We start from the raw sequence: 18877 nt of genomic DNA on the forward strand, positions 1-18877 counted from the left end.
TCTGTGTTCCCTGAACAGAAATTGCGTTATTTTTTTTTTCTGCTGTCCTTTACTGAGCCCTTACTATGGCTAAACTCTATGCTGAGAACTTACCTGTAATCAATAATTTACATCTCACAATCAACTGAGGCTCTTTAAGGTGAAGTACCTTGCCCAAAATTATGTAAGTAGTAGGTACTAGAGCCTAGATCAATGTATTCCATTAATTATAAAGGAGAGGCCAGCGAGAGGTTGTGTGTGCTGTCTGGAGAATGGGTATGGATTCAGAGAAACATATCAATAACATGAGGAACATGTTAGTGACAGATATTTCATGAAGTTACCCAGTTTTGATGATTTATCTTCTGGCTTGATGATGATAATGATGATAATTATTGAGAATTTTATATATGCCAGGCTCTATGGTAAGTGCTTTTCATATATTAGCTCATCTGTACTTTATAATATCCTAAGAAATGCATATTATTATTTATCTTCTAGAAAACTAAGGCATGGAGATTGTAACTAAGTAGCCCAGAGTCACTGTGCTAGTGAATAATGGGGTAAGGAAACAAAACCAGGGAATCTGACCCAATATCCACTCTTATACACTCTATGCTCTGTTATGTTACCTCTTTCTCCTTCTCACAAGCTGTCTTAATTCCGTCATGAAAGCTTAGTTCAGAAATAAAATCTATTAACTATGGTTTTTTCATCACATTCAGGTATTTCTATAGCTATATATTAACACAAGGCTTTAGAAGTGATTAATCAGAAAACATATATTAAGTTCTGTATTAGAGTTCTTTAGAGGTATAGAACTAATAGGATATATATATGTGTGTGTGTATACATATATATATATGAGTTTATTAAGTATTAACTCATACAATCACAAGGTCCCACGACAGTGTCTGCAAACTGAGGAGTAAGGAGAGCCAGTCCAAGTTCCGAAACTGAAGAACTTGGAGTCTGATGTTTGAGGGCAGGAAGCATCCAGAACAGGAAAAAGATGTAGGCTGGTAGGCTAGGCCAGTCTCTGTTTTCATGTTTTTCTGCCTGCTTTATATTCTAGCCTTGTTGGCAGCTGATTAGATTGTGCCCACCCAGATTAAGGGTGGATCTGCCTTTCCTAGCTCACTGACTCAAGTGTTCATCTCGTTTGGCAACACTCTCACAGACACACCCAGAATCAATACTTTGTATCCTTCAATCCAATCAAGTTCACACTCAGTATTAACCATCACAAGTTCCCACAAAACAAATATAACATAGTGTTTGCATCAAAAAGCAATTATTTTCTTAATTATGTGTAACACTGGTAAATGACTTTCAGAAACCAGATATCATTGCTATTTGATATTTGTTTAAACTTTAAGAAGCAGAGTACCTAGTGGCAAGCCCATCTTTCTACTTGGCTTGAACATGTAAGTTTGGTGAAAGGTATATTACTTGGAATCATTTTTATTTTACACATAACTCTAATATTGGAAAAAAATATTTCTAACATTAGGAACGCAAGAGAGCTCTAGAGGCAGAACGGCAGGCCCGTGTAGAAGAATTGTTAATGAAGAGGAAAGAACAAGAAGCCCGAATTGAACAACAGAGGCAAGAAAAGGAAAAAGCCCGTGAGGATGCAGCCCGGGAAAGAGCTAGGTACCTCATTTGCTATCTTGATAAACATTTTGCACTGAGTGAGTATTCAAGTTGAGGTCTTAAAGCCATTTACTGTCATGTAGGGTTTTTTGGTTTTTTTTGAGATGAGGTTTTGCGATGTTGAGCAGGTTGATCTTGAACTCTCTGACTCAAGTGATCCTCCCATCTCACCCTCCTGAGCAGCTTGGACTACAGGTGTGTACTACCACACTCAGATCAAAAAATATGTAATTTGATTGTGGATAGCTTCAGCAAAAGGGACTTTTGGGGAAGATGCTGAGGGCATAAGTAATAGATGGTTAGAGGACCAGGTTTGGAAATGTTCTGTCAGACATCAAAGGCTAGATCACAAGAGCCACAGCAGTGGATTTTTTTTTTTTTTTTTTTTTTTTTGATGAAAATAGTCTGGTTGCCAGTAATCATGTTGCCACTCTGATTATAATGTATGACCTTCAACTATCCCTTAGTTTTAATCACTTGTGTAAGATTTAAAGACACAGGAAAAAACATGTAATTGGCCAAGCCTAAGTCCCTTTTATTGGTGTGAACCTTACTGACATGATATTTTGTGACTTCCAAATTATAGCGAAGTTGGTAGGTGTGAAAAGATAGCTCTTTGTGGTTTTAATTTACTTTTCTACTTGTCCCTGATTAATAATTAGGCTGAGCAACTTCTCACATGTTTATGAGCTATTCGAGGTTTTTTAATGCAAAGTGCTTATTCAAATTTTTGTTCATTTCTGTATTAGGGTCTTTTTTTTTATCTTATTGATGTTTAGGGATTATCTTTACTAGATACTAAGTCTTTGTCAGTTACATATATTGCAAATATACCTATAGGTTGTGTCTTACCTTTTTTCTTTTTTGTGATGTCTTTTGATTAATTTAACTCTTGACTGCAGTGTAGTAGAACTGAACAAACTAATTTATGCCTTTCGGTCTTATTTATGAAACCGTTTTCTATCCTAAGTCATAACACATTCTTCAAAATTTTATAGTTTTATCTTTAATGGTCTTTATCTATCTGCAATTGATTTTATTGTGTATTTTGAGGTAGGAGTCTTACTTCATTTTCTCCATGTGGATACCTAATTATTCTAACATGCTTTATTGAAAAATGCATTTTTTTCCTACTGATCTGCAAGGCTTTCTAACATAAGCCAAGTTTTTATATATGTGTGGGTCTGCTTGTGGACTCTTATGTTCTGGTCCAGTGATCACTTTTCTTGTCATCTGCCTTAATTATCAAAGCTTTATAATAATTGTTGGTGTCTGAACTATCCTTCATCTTATTTTTTATTAGGACTGTCTTGACCCTATTTCACATCTGTGTTAGTTTTAGAATCAGCTTGCTCAGTTCTATATTTAAAAAGAAACTATAAAATTTTGATTGGAATTGCACTGAGTCTCTAAATTCAGGTGTTAAGATTGATATTTTTATGGTGAATATTTTAATTTATGAGCATGCTACTAAATGTTTTTCTACTGATTTAGGTCTTTCAAAACATCTTTATATCAGGTATATAATTTTTTTTCTATAAAGGATTTTTGTGTACTTTTTTATTGTGGCAAAAAATATAAATAACATGGAATTTATAATTTTAATCATTTTTAAGTTTACAGTTCAGTGGCATTAAGTACATTGACATTTTTGTGAAACTATTACCACCATCTGTACCCAGAAATTTTTTTCAGTTTCCGAGACTGAAATGCTGTATCTAATAAGTAATAACTCCCCATTCTTTCCATTCCGCACCCCCACACTCCCATTTGCCTCTGACAATCGTCATGCTACTTTATGTTTCTATGAATTTGACTGCTTTAGGGATCTTATATAAGTGGAATCGTACAGCATTTGTCCTTTAGTGACTTATCCTAATGTCTTCAAGTTTCATCCATGTTGTAGCATGTGTCAGGATTTTCTTCCTTTTTAAGACTGAATAGAATGGGCATGGGGGGCGGAGAAAGATGGCCGAATAGGAATAGCTCCAGTCTCCAACTCCCAGCGCAAGCGACAGAGAAGACAGGTGATTTCTGCATTTTCAACTGAGGTACTGGGTTTATCTCACTAGGGAGTGCCTGACAATCAGGGCTGGTCAGCTGCTGCAGCCGAACCAGCGAGAGCTGACGCAGGTGAGAGCATCGCCTCACCTGGGAAGCGCAAGGGGGAAGGGAATCCCTTTTCCTAGCCAGGGGAACTGAGACACACAACACCTGGAAAATCGGGTAACTCCCACCCCAATAATGCGCTCTACCAAAGATCTTAGCAAACAGGCACACCAGGAGACTATATCCCACACCTGGCCGGGAGGGTCCCACGCCCACGGAGCCTCCCTCATTGCTAGCACAGCAGTCTGCGATCTCCGGGCAAGGGAGCAGCAAGGCTGGGGGAGGGGTGCCCACCATTGCTGAGGCTTAAGTAGATAAACAAAGCGGCTGGGAAGCTCCAACTGGGTGGAGCTCACAGCAGCTCAAGGAGTCCTACCTGTCTCTGTAGACTCCACCTCTGGGGACAGGGCACAGCTAAACAACAACAACAACAACAACAAGAAAAAGCAGCTGAAACCTCTGCAGATGCAAACGACTCTGTCTGACAGCTTTGAAGTGAGCAGTGGATCAACAACAACAACAACAACAAAAAGCAGCTGAAACCTCTGCAGATGCAAACGACGCTGTCTGACAGCTTTGAAGTGAGCAGTGGATCTCCCAACGCGGAGGTTGAGATCTGAGAACGGACAGACTACCTGCTCAAGTGGGTCCCTGACCCCTGAGTAGCCTAACTGGGAGACATCCCCCACTAGGGGCAGACCGACACCCCACACCTCACACGGTGGAGTACACCCCTGAGAGGAAGCTTCCATAGCAAGAATCAGACAGGTATACTCGCTGTTCACCAATATTCTATCTTCTGCAGCCTGTGCTGCTGATACCCAGGCAAACAGGGTGTGGAGTGGACCTCAAGCAATCTCCAACAGACCGACAGCTGAGGGTCCTGACTGTTAGAAGGAAAACTAACAAACAGGAAGGACACCCACACCAAAACCCCATTAGTACGTCACCATCATCAAAGACCAGAGGCAGATAAAACCACAAAGATGGGGAAAAAGCAGGGCAGAAAAGCTGGAATTTCAAAAACTAAGAACGCATCTCCCCCTGCAAAGGAACGCAGCTCATTGCCAGCAATGGATCAAAGCTGGACGGAGAATGACTTTGACTAGATGAAAGAAGGCTCCAGTCCATCAAACTTCTCAGCGCTAAAGGAGGAATTACGTACCCAGCGCAAAGAAACTAAAAATCTTGAAAAAAGAGTGGAAGAATTGATAACCAGAATAATTAATGCAGAGAAGGCCATAAACGAAAGGACAGAGATGAAAACCATGACACGAGAAATACGTGACAAATGCACAAGCTTCAGTAACCGACTCGATCAACTGGAAGAAAGAGTATCAGCGATTGAGGATCAAATGAATGAAATGAAGCCAGAAGAGAAACCTAAAGAAAAAAGAAGAAAAAGAAATGAACAAAGCCTGCAAGAAGTATGGGATTATGTAAAAAGACCAAATCTACGTCTGATTGGGGTGCCGGAAAGTGAGGGGGAAAATGGAACCAAGTTGGAAAACACTCTTCAGGATATCATCCAGGAGAACTTCCCCAACCTAGTAGGGCAGGCCAACATTCAAATCCAGGAAATACAGAGAACGCCACAAAGATACTCCTCGAGAAGAGCAACTCCAAGACACACAATTGCCAGATTCCCCAAAGTTGAAATGAAGGAAAAAATCTTAAGGGCAGCCAGAGAGAAAGGTCGGGTTACCCACAAAGGGAAGCCCATCAGACTAACAGCAGATCTCTCGGCAGAAACTCTCCAAGCCAGAAGAGAGTAGGGGCCAATATTCAACATTCTTAAAGAAAAGAATTTTAAACCCAGAATTTCATATCCAGCCAAACTAAGTTTCATAAGTGAAGGAGAAATAAAATCCTTTACAGATAAGCAAATGCTTAGAGATTTTGTCACCACCAGGCCTGCCTTACAAGAGACCCTGAAGGAAGCACTAAACATGGAAAGGAAGAACCGGTACCAGCCATTGCAAAAACATGCCAAAATGTAAAGACCATCGAGGCTAGGAAGAAACTGCATCAACTAACGAGCAAAATAACCAGTTAATATCATAATGGCAGGATCAAGTTCACACATAACAATATTAACCTTAAATGTAAATGGACTAAATGCTCCAATTAAAAGACACAGACTGGCAAACTGGATAAAGAGTCAAGACCCATCAGTGTGCTGTATTCAGGAGACCCATCTGACATGCAGAGACATATATAGGCTCAAAATAAAGGGATGGAGGAAGGTCTACCAAGCAAGTAGAGAACAAAAAAAAGCAGGGGTTGCAATACTAGTCTCTGATAAAACAGACTTTAAACCAAAGATCAAAAGAGACAAAGAAGGCCATTACATAATGGTAAAGGGATCAATTCAACAGGAAGAGCTAACTATCCTAAATATATATGCACCCAATACAGGAGCACCCAGATTCATAAAGCAAGTCCTTAGAGACTTACAAAGAGACTTAGACTCCCATACAATAATAATGGGAGACTTCAACACCCCACTGTCAACATTAGACAGATCAACGAGACAGAAAGTTAACAAGGATATCCAGGAATTGAACTCATCTCTGCAGCAAGCAGACCTAATAGACATCTACAGAACTCTCCACCCCAAATCAACAGAATATACATTCTACTCAGCACCACATCACACTTATTCCAAAATTGACCACATAATTGGAAGTAAAGCACTCCTCAGCAAATGTACAAGAACAGAAATTATAACAAACTGTCTCTCAGACCACAGTGCAATCAAACTAGAACTCAGGACTAAGAAACTCAATCAAAACCGCTCAACTACATGGAAACTGAACAACCTGCTCCTGAATGACTACTGGGTACATAACGAAATGAAGGCAGAAATAAAGATGTTCTTTGAAACCAATGAGAACAAAGATACAACATACCGGAATCTCTGGGACACATTTAAAGCAGTGTGTAGAGGAAAATTTATAGCACTAAATGCCCACAAGAGAAAGCTGGAAAGATCTAAAATTGACACTCTAACATCACAATTAAAAGAACTAGAGAAGCAAGAGCAAACACATTCGAAAGCTAGCAGAAGGCAAGAAATCACTAAGATCAGAGCAGAACTGAAGGAGATAGAGACACAAAAAATCCTCCAAAAAATCAATGAATCCAGGAGTTGGTTTTTTGAAAAGATCAACAAAATTGATAGACCATTAGCAAGACTAATAAAGAAGAAAAGAGAGAAGAATCAAATAGATGCAATAAAAAATGATAAAGGGGTTATCACCACCGACTCCACAGAAATACAAACTACCATTAGAGAATACTATAAACACCTCTACGCAAATAAACTGGAAAATCTAGAAGAAATGGATAATTTCCTGGACGCTTACACTCTCCCAAGACTAAACCAGGAAGAGGCTGAATCCCTGAATAGACCAATAGCAGGCTCTGAAATTGAGGCAATAATTAATAGCCTACCAACCAAAAAAAGTCCAGGACCAGATGGATTCACAGCTGAATTCTACCAGAGGTACAAGGAGGAGCTGGTACCATTCCTTCTGAAACTATTCCAATCAATAGAAAAAGAGGGAATCCTCCCTAACTCATTTTATGAGGCCAACATCATCCTGATACCAAAGCCTGGCAGAGACACAACAAAATAAGAGAATTTTAGACCAATATCCCTGATGAACATCGATGCAAAAATCCTCAATAAAATACTGGCAAACCAGATTCAGCAACACATCAAAAAGCTTATCCACCATGATCAAGTGGGCTTCATCCCTGGGATGCAAGGCTGGTTCAACATACGCAAGTCAATAAACGTAATCCAGCATATAAACAGAACCAAAGACAAAAACCACATGATTATCTCAATAGATGCAGAAAAGGCCTTTGACAAAATTCAACAGCAATTCATGCTAAAAACGCTCAATAAATTCGGTATTGATGGAACGTATCTCAAAATAATAAGAGCTATTTATGACAGACCCACAGCCAATATCATACTGAATGGGCAAAAACTGGAAAAATTCCCTTTGAAAACTGGCACAAGACAGGGATGCCCTCTCTCACCACTCCTATTCAACATAGTGTTGGAAGTTCTGGCTAGGGCAATCAGGCAAGAGAAAGAAATCAAGGGTATTCAGTTAGGAAAAGAAGAAGTCAAATTGTCCCTGTTTGCAGATGACATGATTGTATATTTAGAAAACCCTATTGTCTCAGCCCAAAATCTCCTTAAGCTGATAAACAACTTCAGCAAAGTCTCAGGATACAAAATTAATGTGCAAAAATCACAAGCATTCTTATACACCAGTAACAGACAAACAGCCAAATCATGAATGAACTTCCATTCACAATTGCTTCAAAGAGAATCAAATACCTAGGAATCCAACTTACTAGGGATGTAAAGGACCTCTTCAAGGAGAACTACAAGCCACTGCTCAGTGAAATAAAAGAGGACACAAACAAATGGAAGAACATACCATGCCCATGGATAGGAAGAATCAGTATGGTGAAAATGGCCATATTGCCCAAGGTAATTTATAGATTCAATGCCATCCCCATCAAGCTACCAATGACTTTCTTCACAGAATTGGAAAAAACTGCTTTAAAGTTCACATGGAACCAAAAAAGAGCCCACCTTGCCAAGATAATCCTAAGTCAAAAGAACAAAGCTGGAGGCATCACGCTACCTGACTTCAAACTATACTACAAGGCTACAGTAACCAAAACAGCATGGTACTGGTACCAAAACAGAGATATAGATCAATGGAACAGAACAGAGTCCTCAGAAATAATACCACACATCTATAGCCATCTGATCTTTGACAAACCTCAGAAAAACAAGAAATGGGGAAAGGATTCCCTGTTTAATAAATGGTGCTGGGAAAATTGGCTAGCCATAAGTAGAAAGCTGAAACTGGATCCTTTCCTTACTCCTTATACGAAAATTAATTCAAGATGGATTAGAGACTTAAATGTTAGACCTATTACCATAAAAACGCTAGAAGAAAACCTAGGTAATACCATTCAGGACATAGGCATGGGCAAGGACTTCATGTCTAAAACACCAAAAGCAACGGCAACAAAAGCCAAAATTGACAAATGGTATCTAATTAAACTAAAGAGCTTCTGCACAGCAAAAGAAACTACCATCAGAGTGAACAGGCAACCTACAGAATGGGAGAAAATTTTTGCAATCTACTCATCTGACAAAGGGCTAATATCCAGAACCTACAAAGTACTCAAACAAATTTACAAGAAAAAAACAAGCAACCCCATCGAAAAGTGGGCAAAGGATATGAACAGACACTTCTCAAAAGAAGACATTCATACAGCCAACAGACACATGAAAAAATGCTCATCATCACTGGCCATCAGAGAAATGCAAATCAAAACCACAATGAGATACCATCTCACACCAGTTAGAATGGCGATCATTAAAAAGTCAGGAAACAACAGGTGCTGGAGAGGATGTGGAGAAATAGGAACACTTTTACACTGTTGGTGGGATTGTAAACTAGTTCAACCATTATGGAAAACAGTATGGCGATTCCTCAAGGATCTAGAACTAGATGTACCATATGACCCAGCCATCTGATTACTGGGTATATACCCAAAAGATTATAAATCATGCTGCTATAAAGACACATGCACACGTATGTTTATTGCGGCACTATTCACAATAGCAAAGACTTGGAATCAACCCAAATGTCCATCAGTGACAGACTGGATTAAGAAAATGTGGCACATATACACCATGGAATACTATGCAGCCATAAAAAAGGATGAGCTTGTGTCCTCTGTAGGGACATGGATGCAACTGGAAACCATCATTCTCAGCAAACTATCACAAGAACAGAAAACCAAACACCGCATGTTCTCACTCATAGGTGGGAACTGAACAATGAGATCACTTGGACTGGGGAAGGGGAACATCACACACTGGGGCCTATCACGGGGAGGGGGAAGGGGGGGAGGGGGGAGGGATTGCATTGGGAGTTATACCTGATGTAAATGACGAGTTGATGGGTGCTGACGAGTTGATGGGTGCAGCACGCCAACATGGCACAAGTATACACATGTAACAAACCTGCACGTTATCCACATGTACCCTAGAACTTAAAGTATATTTGAAAAAAAAAAAAAGACTGAATAGTATTTCATTGTATGTATAATACCACATTATATTTATTCGTTTCTTTGTTGAAAGACACTTGAGTTGCTTCTACCTTTTGACTATTGTGAATAATGCTGTTATAAACACAGGTGTTACAAATGCATGTTTTAGTCTCTGCTTTTTAATTCCAAAAGTGAAGCGGGTGGATTATATACTAATTTTATTTTATTTTATTTTATTTGAGGAGAACCCTACTGTTTTTCATAGCTGGTGTACCATTTTTATGTTCTTACCAGCATTGCACAAGGGTTCCACATCCTCACCAATGCTTGTTATTTTGTTTTTTAAAAATAGCCTTTTTGAAGAGTGTGAAGTGGTGTCTCATTCTGGTTTTGATTTGCATTTCCCTAGTGATTAATGACCTTTAGCAGCTTTTCATGTGCTTATTGACCATTTCTTTATATTGTTGGGGAGAGGTTACCACTTAGGTCCTTTGCCTATTTTTTAATCTGATTATTTTCTTGTTGGGTTATAGAGTTTGTTTTTTTTTTAATGTATTCTGGACATTAACCCTTTATCAAAGATACAATTTACTGATACTTTCTCCCATTCTGTAGGTTGACTTTTCATTTTGTTGATAATGTCTATTGAAGCACAGGAGTTTTAAATTTGGATGTAGTTCAGTTTGTCTATTTTTATTGTTGTTGCCTTTACTTTTGTTGTCATATTCAAGAAATCATAGCCAAATCCAATGTTGTGAAGTTTTCTCCTTGGATTTTCTTGTAACATTTTTATAGTTTTAGGTCTTATGTTTAGATCTTGGATACAGTTTTAGTTAATTTTTGTATATGGTGTAAGGTAAGGATTCAACTTCATTCTTTTGCACATATTCAGTTTTCCCATCACCTCTTGTTGAAAAGACTGTCCTTTCTCTATTGAATGGTTTTGCCACCCTTGTCGAAATTATTTGACTTACATATGATGGCGCTCTTTCTTGGCTCTCTGTTCTGTTTCATTGGACTGTACATGTTTGTCTTTATGCTAGCCCATACTGTTTTGATTACTATAGTTTTGTAGCATATTTTGAAATCAGAAAATGTGAGCCTCTTTTTTCTTTTCAAGATTGTTTTGGTTTGAGGATCCTTTGAGATTCATGTGAATTTTTTAATTTTTGTAAAAAATAAGTCATTGGGATTTTGATAGGGATTGCATTGAATCTATAGATTGCTTTGGGAAGTATGGCTTTTTTTTTTTTTGGTAAACGTATACGCTAAGAGAGAGAATTCAGGGTGGGCTGCTTGTAAAGGATGAGGCAGCCAATATGGACATCTTAACAGTGGTGAGTTTTCCAGTCCATGAACACATGATGTCTTTCCATTTATTTGCGTCTTCAGTTCCTTTCAACAATGTTTTGTAGTTTTCATTGCATCTGTTTTTCTCATCCTTGTTATGTTTATTCCTATTTTATTTTTTGTACACATTTTATGATTTTTTTAGTTATTGTTTTATCCGGTTACACAATTATAAATAAAATCTCTTTAAGTGTTTTTTAAATTTGTATGTTGCTGGTGTTTAGAAATACCATTAATTTTGTTTCCAGCAATCTCGATAAGTTCTGTTAACCATTCTAATAATTAATCTTAGATTTTTTTTTAGCATTTTCTACATAAATAAACGTATCATCTACCAATATATAGTTTGGGTTTTCTTCCTCATCTCTATGCCTTTTGTTTTGTTAGTGTGCATCTTATTTATAAGGAATGCTTTCCACAACTATTAAGGATATCTGCCTTAGGTTTTTTAAAAAATAGTTTTTATTTGTTGTTTATTTAAGGTACACATCATGTTGTTGTAGAATACATATTGATTGTAAAAGGGTTACTATAGTGAAGCAGACTAACATATCTATCTTCTCAGATAGTTACCCATTTTATTTGTTTTAGTGGCAAGGGCAACTAAAATCTTATTCATCACAAATCCCAATACTGTACAGTTTTATTACCTGTAGCCCTCTTGTTGTACATTAGATCTCTAGACTTGTTCATCTTACATATCTGCAGTTTTGTATCCTCGGATCTGCATCTCCCTGTTTCTGCCCTCTCCCTCTTATGCACACCCCTGATAACCAATATCTTGTCTTCTATCTCTGTATAATTGAATTTTTAAAAAGATTTCACATATAAGTGAGATCATGCAATATTTTTCTTTCTGTGTCTGGCTCATTTTACTTAGGATAATGTTCTCTAGGCTCATCCATGTTGTGGCAAATGGCAATGCCTTGTTACTTTTAGGGCTAAATGATATATATACTACAATTTCTTTATCATTGTTTCTTTGATAGACACTTAGTTTGCTTTCATATCTTGGCTACTGTGAATAATGCCGTAGGAAACATGGAAGTGCAAATATCTTTATGAAGTGGTGATTTCATTTCCTTTGGGTGTATTGTCAGAAGAGGAATCAGCTGGTCATATGGTAGTTCTATTTCTTTAGAAACCTCCACACTGTTTTCCAGATGGCTGTACCAAGCCACACTCTCACCAACAGTGTAAAAGAGTTCCCTTTTCTCCATACCCTCACCAACATTTGTTTTTTGACCTTTTGATAACAGTCATCTAATGGTTGTGAGTTAGTATTTCATAATAGTTTTAATGTTCATTTCCTTGATGATTAATGATGTTCAACACCTTTCTATATATCTACTGACTATTTTTATGACTTCTTTGGAGAAATGTCTAGGCAGATTCTTTGCCCATTTTAAAATCAGTTTGTTTTTCTACTATTGAGTTTATGAGGTTTTTTTTAATATCTGTTTTGCTTGGTTTTGTTTTTTTTGTTTGTTTTTTGTTTTGTTTTGTTTTTACCTTGCTTTTTTTCTTTTTGAGGCAGAATCTTGTTCTCTTGTCCAGGCTGGAGTGAAGTGGCATGATTTTGGCTCACTGCAACCTCCACTTCCTGGGTTCCAGTGATTCTTGTGCTTCAGCCACCTGAGTAGCTGGGATTATAGGTGTGTGCCATCATGCCTGTCTGATTTTCGAACCCCTGGCCTTAAGTGATCCGCCCACTTTTGCCTTCCAAAGTGCTGGGATTACAGGCATGAGCCACTATGCCTGGCCTAGTTCTTTATATATTTTGGATATTAACTCTTTATTAGATATATGGGCTGTACATATTTTCCCCAGTCCTTAGGCTAATGTTTTATTGACTTTTTTCTTTGTTATGCAGAAGCTATAAACTTCCCTCTTAGAACTGCTGTTGCTGCAACCCATAGATTTTGCTATGTTGTGTTTCTATTGTTGTTTGTCCGAAGATATTTTTTAATTTCCCTTTTGATTTCTTCTTTAACTCATGACTTATTCAGGAGCATGTTATTTAATAGCCATGTATTTATGAAATTTTCAGGATTCCTTCTTTTATTGATTTCTAGTTTTATATCATGGTGATTTGAAACAACAATAGATACAATTTGAATCTTCTTTAATTTGTTAAGATGACTTGTTTTGTGGTTTAACATATGGTCTATCCTGGATAATGATTTATGTGGACTAGAAAAAAATGTATTGCTTTTGATGGGATGTTCTGCCTGTGTATATGAGGTCCATTTGGTCAAAGTACAATTAAGTCTAGTATTTATTTTCTCTCTAGTTTATCTATTGTTGACAGTGGGGTATTGAAGTCCCCTACTATTATTATATTGCTATCTATTTTTCCCTTCATGTTCGTTAATATTTGCTTTATAGTTTTAGTGCTCCAATGTTAGGTGCATGTAAATTTACAATTGTTATGTCCCATTGATGAACTGACCCCTTTATCATTAAATAATGATCTCTTTATTATTTGTATATTTGCTATAGTTTTTTGTTTTGTGGTTACTATGAGCTTATACAAAACATCTTATACTGTTATACTTAACAACTGTTAAGTTGTTATCAACTGTTTTAAGTTGATAACTGTTATCAACTGTTTTAAGTTAATTTCTGGCACATACAAAAACTAGACTTTTACTGTCCACCCCAAAAGTCATGTTTTTGATGTCACAATAGTTGCCTTTTTATATTATGTATTCCTTAAAAACTTATTGTAGTTTTTGTTACTTTTGGCTATTTTGACTTTTAACCTTCATAATAGAGATATGTGTGGCTTACATACCACACTTACAGTTTCAAAGTATTCTGATTTGACTAAGTATTTATGTCTACCAGTGAGTTTTATACTTTACATGTATTCATGGTGGTAATTATTATAATTTTCTTTCTGCTTGAATAAGCATTTCTTGTAACACAGGTCTAGTGTCAGTGAATTCCTTCAACTTCATTTGTCTGGGGAAGACTTTATTTCTCCTTCATTTCTGAAGGATAGTTTTCCTTGGTATAGTATTCTTAGCCGGCAGATTTTTTTTCCCCCTTTCATCATCTTGAATATGTCATCCCATTCCCCAGGCTTGCAAGGTTTCTACAGAAAAGTTCAATGATACTCTGATGGACATCCCCTTATATGTGACTTGATAGTTTTTTCTTGCTATTTTTAAAATTATTTCATTGTCTTTTCAGATTTGACAGTTTGATTATAATGTACCTTGGAGAGAACCTTCTAAAGTTTATCTGAGGATCTTTGAGCTTCATTGACTTGTATATAAATATCTGTCTCTTCCTAAGTCCCAAGATTTAGGAAGTTTTTTTTTTTACCAATTATTTTATTTATATAAGCCTTTTCTGTTTTTTCCCTCTTTGGAATTCCTACAATGTGAATATTTGTTTGCTTAGTGGTATCCCATAGGCTCTCTTCATTCTTTTTCCTTTTTCTTCTCTTCTGAGTCAGTTCAGAAGCCTTCAGGCTTGATCTAGTCTGCTGTTGAACCCTCTGTGGTATTTTTTTATTTCATTGAATTCTTCAGTTCTAAGATTTTTATTTAGATTTTTAAAAATATCTCTTTTATTGAATTTCTCATTCAGATCATGGTTTAGTTTTCTAGTTTCATCGAATGGTCTGTTTTTATTCTCTTATGTTTCACTGAGTTTCCTTAGTTCATTATTTTGAATTACTTTTTAGAGAATTTGTAGATTTCTGTTTCTTTGGGGTCAGTTACTGGAGAGTTACTGTGTTCCTTTTAGTGGTTTCATATTTCCTTGCCTTTTCATGTTTCTTATGACCCTGCCTTGTTTGTACATCTGATAGTGCAGTCATATCTTTCCAACTTTACAGAGTGGGAAGGGGAAGACTTTCACCTGAAGATGGGCCTGGGAATACTGCTTGGGTATGGGACACAGTGGCTCTGCTTCTGTGTGGGTGCAGTGGTGTAGTTGTCATGTAGCTTCTTAGTTGTGATCAATGTCAGTGCACACTGTGAGTGCCTCAGTGGTCTAGACTGTAGGAGTCTGTATCAGTGATGGTGGCTGCTGAGGTTATTAGGGCAAAGGTTGTAGGGGTCTTCCTGTTCTTGTTTTCCCCCTAGTAGGGAATCTTCATTGAGGGGATTTCTTTTGGTAACAGGTCTGACATTGCACACAGGCAGCCATAGCAGCACTGGGTTGCAGGGCACAGGGGCTCAGAGCAGCTGTGGAGCCAAATTCCTGGGCTTAGGGTCCTGTGAAACTACTGGAGCACCTGTGACTTCAGGCATATGTTCTCTCTCCAAGGCATGAGTGGATTCAGTTCTCCCACTACACAGGGTTTGTTGCTGTGGGGCATACCCCAGCAGCTTGGGCCCAGGGGGCTGGGATGTTGCCATGCTTCTGACCTTGGAGGGGGCACTGGCATGATTCTGGGGAAGAAGGTGTATCTGGAGACTCAATTCCTGGGGAGCAGTGAAGAGTCACCATTTGGGATCCAGAACCAACTGTGTAACATGGTAGCTCAGGCTCTGGGTGATGAGGAGCATGGTATACAGTGGTCACTTGGGACCCTGGCTTGATATAATAGCCTAGGCTCTATGAGGCTGGGTCCAGTGGCAACAAGGACCCAGGAATGGCAAGATACAGCTGTATCTTGGGCCCTTTGGGGTAGGAAACAATGCATCAATGACCACTCCTTGGAGAGGTAGGGTGCCTCAGCAGATTGGAATGTAGGGGGACTCGTCCAGTTTTCGGTAGATGGGGCACTGTGTCTCTTTGGCCTAGAACACAGCTCAGTCGTGGTTCTGAATCCCTGGAAGTCAAGTTGCCATATCTGGTCAGCCCCAGAAGGCATAACTACTTGGGTCAGTAGAGTCTTTGGATCCCTGGGGTGGGGGGTGGGGGTACTGCATCAGCTGTGGTGCTGGGGGTGCAACTACTTTGGTATGCCAGAGGCTCAAAGCTCCTGGAAGTGTGAGGTGATGTCTCACCAGTGGTATTGGTGGGGGGGGGGGGGGGGGGGCAGTGTATGTGGGCTGGGGGAGATGTCAACTGTTTCTGTGTGCTAGAGGCGTGAGGTCTCCAATTAGTGGGAACCCACTTCAGTTCAGTTTTAAGGGGAAGGTGCACTAGCATCTAGAATTCAACACTTCTGCAGTAACTCGGCCCTATGTGGTAGGGTATAGCAGCAGTTCAGCTGGGGGATGTTATGCTACTGGGTGGATGTTGAGTTTTTCAAGTGCTTTGGTGTTTTTTTAAAAATATGGAAATAATTCTATAAAATTTCTCCTTTAATCTGTTAATATGGTAATTAGTTGATTGATTTTTCTTTTTTTAAATTTTTTTTCTAGGGTACATGTGCACAATGTGCAGGTTTGTTACACGCACACACGTGCAGTGTTGGTGTGCTGCACCCATTAACTGGTCATTTACTCTCCCCCCTCCCTCTACCCCACGACAGGCCCCGGTGTGTGATGTTCCCCACCCTGTGTCCAAGTGTTCTCGTTGTTCAGTTCCCAGCTATGAGTGAGAACATGCGGTGTTTGGTTTTCTGTCCTTGTGGTAGTTTGCTCAGAATGATTGTTTCCAGCTGAATCCATGTCCCTACAAAGGATATGAACTCATCCTTTTTTATGACTGCGTAGTATTCCATGGTGTATATGTGCCACATTTTCTTAATCCAGTCTATCATTGATGGATATTTAGGTTGGTTCCAAGTCTTTGCTATTGTGAATAGTGCCTTAATAAACATACATGTGCATATGTCTTTATAGTAGCATGATTTATAACCCCTTGGGTATATATCCAGTAATGGGATTGCTGGTTCAAATGGTATTTCTAGTTCTAGATCCTTGAGGAATCGCCACACTGTCTTCCACAATGGTTGAACTAGTTTACAGTCCCACCAACAGTGTAAAAGTGTTCCTGTTTCTCCACATCCTCTCCAGCACCTGTTGTTTCCTGACTTTTTAATGATTGCCATTCTAACTGGTGTGAGATGGTATCTCATTGTGGTTTTGATGTGCATTTCTCTGATGGCCAGTGATGATGTGCATTTTTTCATATGTCTGTTCACTGCATAAATGTCTTCTTTTGAGAAGTATCTGTTCATATCCTTTGCCCACTTTTTGATGGGGTTGTTTGATTTTTTCTTGTAAATTCATTTGAGTTCTTTGTAGATTCTGGATATTAGCCCTTTGTCTGACGGGTATCCCATTCTGTAGGTTGTCTGTTGAGTCTGATGGTAGTTTCTTTTGCTATGCAGAAGCTCTTTAGTTTAATTAGATCCCATCTCAATTTGGCTTTTGTTGCTGTTGCTTTTGGTGTTTTAGACATGAAGTCCTTGCCCATGCCTGTGTCCTGAATGGTATTGCCTAGGTTTTCTTCTAGGGTTTTTATGGTTTTAGGTCTGATGTTTAAGTCTTTAATCCATCTTGAATTAATTTTTGTATAAGGTGTAAGGAAGGGATCCAGTTTCAGCTTTCTACATATGGCTAGCCAGTTTTCCCAGCACCATTTATTAAATAGGAAATCCTTTCCCCAGTTCTTGTTTTTGTCAGGTTTGTCAAAGATCACATGTTTGTAGATGTGTGGTATTATTTCTAAGGGTTCTGTTCTGTTCCGTTGGTCAATATCTCTGTTTTGGTACCAGTACTATGCTGTTTTGGTTACTGTAGCCTTGTAGTATAGTTTGAAGTCAGGTAGCGTGATGCCTCCAGCTTTATTCTTTTCGATTAGGATTGTCTTGGCAATGCGGGCTCTGTTTTGGTTCCATATGAACTTTAAAGCAGTGTTTTCCAATTCTGTGAAGAAGGTCATTGGTAGCTTGATGGGGATGGCATTGAATCTATAAATTACTTTGGGCAGTATGTCCATTTTCACAATACTGATTCTTCCTATCCATGAGCATGGAATGTTTGTCCACTTGTTTGTGTCTTCTTTTATTTTGTTGAGCAGTGGTTTGTAGTTTTCCTTGAAGAGGTCCTTCACATCCCCTATAAGTTGGATTCCTAGGTATTTTATTCTCTTTGAAGCAATTGTGAATGGGAGTTCACTCATGATTTGACTCTGTTTGTCTGTTATTGGAGTATAGGAATGCTTGTGATTTTCACACATTGATTTTGTATCCTGAGACTTTGCTGAAGTTGCTTATCAGCTTAAGGAGATTTTGGGCTGAGATGATGGAGTTTTCTAAATATACAATCATGTCATCTGCAAACAGGGATAATTTGACTTTGTCTTTTCCTAATTGAATACCCTTTATTTCTTTCTCCTGCCTGATTGCCCTGGCCACAACTTCCAACACTATGTTGAATAGGAGTGGTGAGAGAGGGCATCCCTGTCTTGTGCCAGTTTTCAAAGGGAATGCTTCTAGTTTTTACTCATTCAGTGAGATATTGGCTGTGGGTTTGTCATAAATAGCTCTTATTATTTTGAGATACATTCCATCAGTATCGAATTTATTGAGCGTTTTTAGCATGAAGTGCTGTTGAATTTTGTCAAAGGCCTTTTCTGCATCTATTGAGATAATCATGTGGTTTTTATCTTTGGTTCTGTTTATATGCTGGATTACGTTTATTGATTTGTGTATGTTGAACCAGCCTTGCATCCCAGAGATGAAGCCCACTTTATCGTGGTGAATAAGCTTTTTGATGTAGTGCTGGATTTGGTTTGCCAATATTTTATTGAGGATTTTTGCATG

At 38.4% G+C, this 18877-nt stretch overlaps 1 protein-coding gene across 20 annotated transcripts in view; it reads left to right on the forward strand.

Annotated features, from left to right (window-relative positions):
• SCAPER (S-phase cyclin A associated protein in the ER) overlaps positions 1-18877 on the forward strand; it is a 553621-nt gene that overhangs the window by 174945 nt on the left and 359799 nt on the right. For all 20 annotated transcript variants that reach the window (XM_017960807.3, XM_021940762.2, XM_017960810.3 and 17 more), the window contains one exon: positions 1493-1635. In XM_017960807.3, the coding sequence (XP_017816296.1) occupies positions 1493-1635 (143 nt within the window). The remainder of the gene's footprint in view (positions 1-1492; positions 1636-18877) is intronic.

The sequence above is a fragment of the Papio anubis genome, chromosome 7, assembly GCF_008728515.1.
Source record: "Papio anubis isolate 15944 chromosome 7, Panubis1.0, whole genome shotgun sequence".
Lineage (NCBI taxonomy): Eukaryota > Metazoa > Chordata > Mammalia > Primates > Cercopithecidae > Papio > Papio anubis.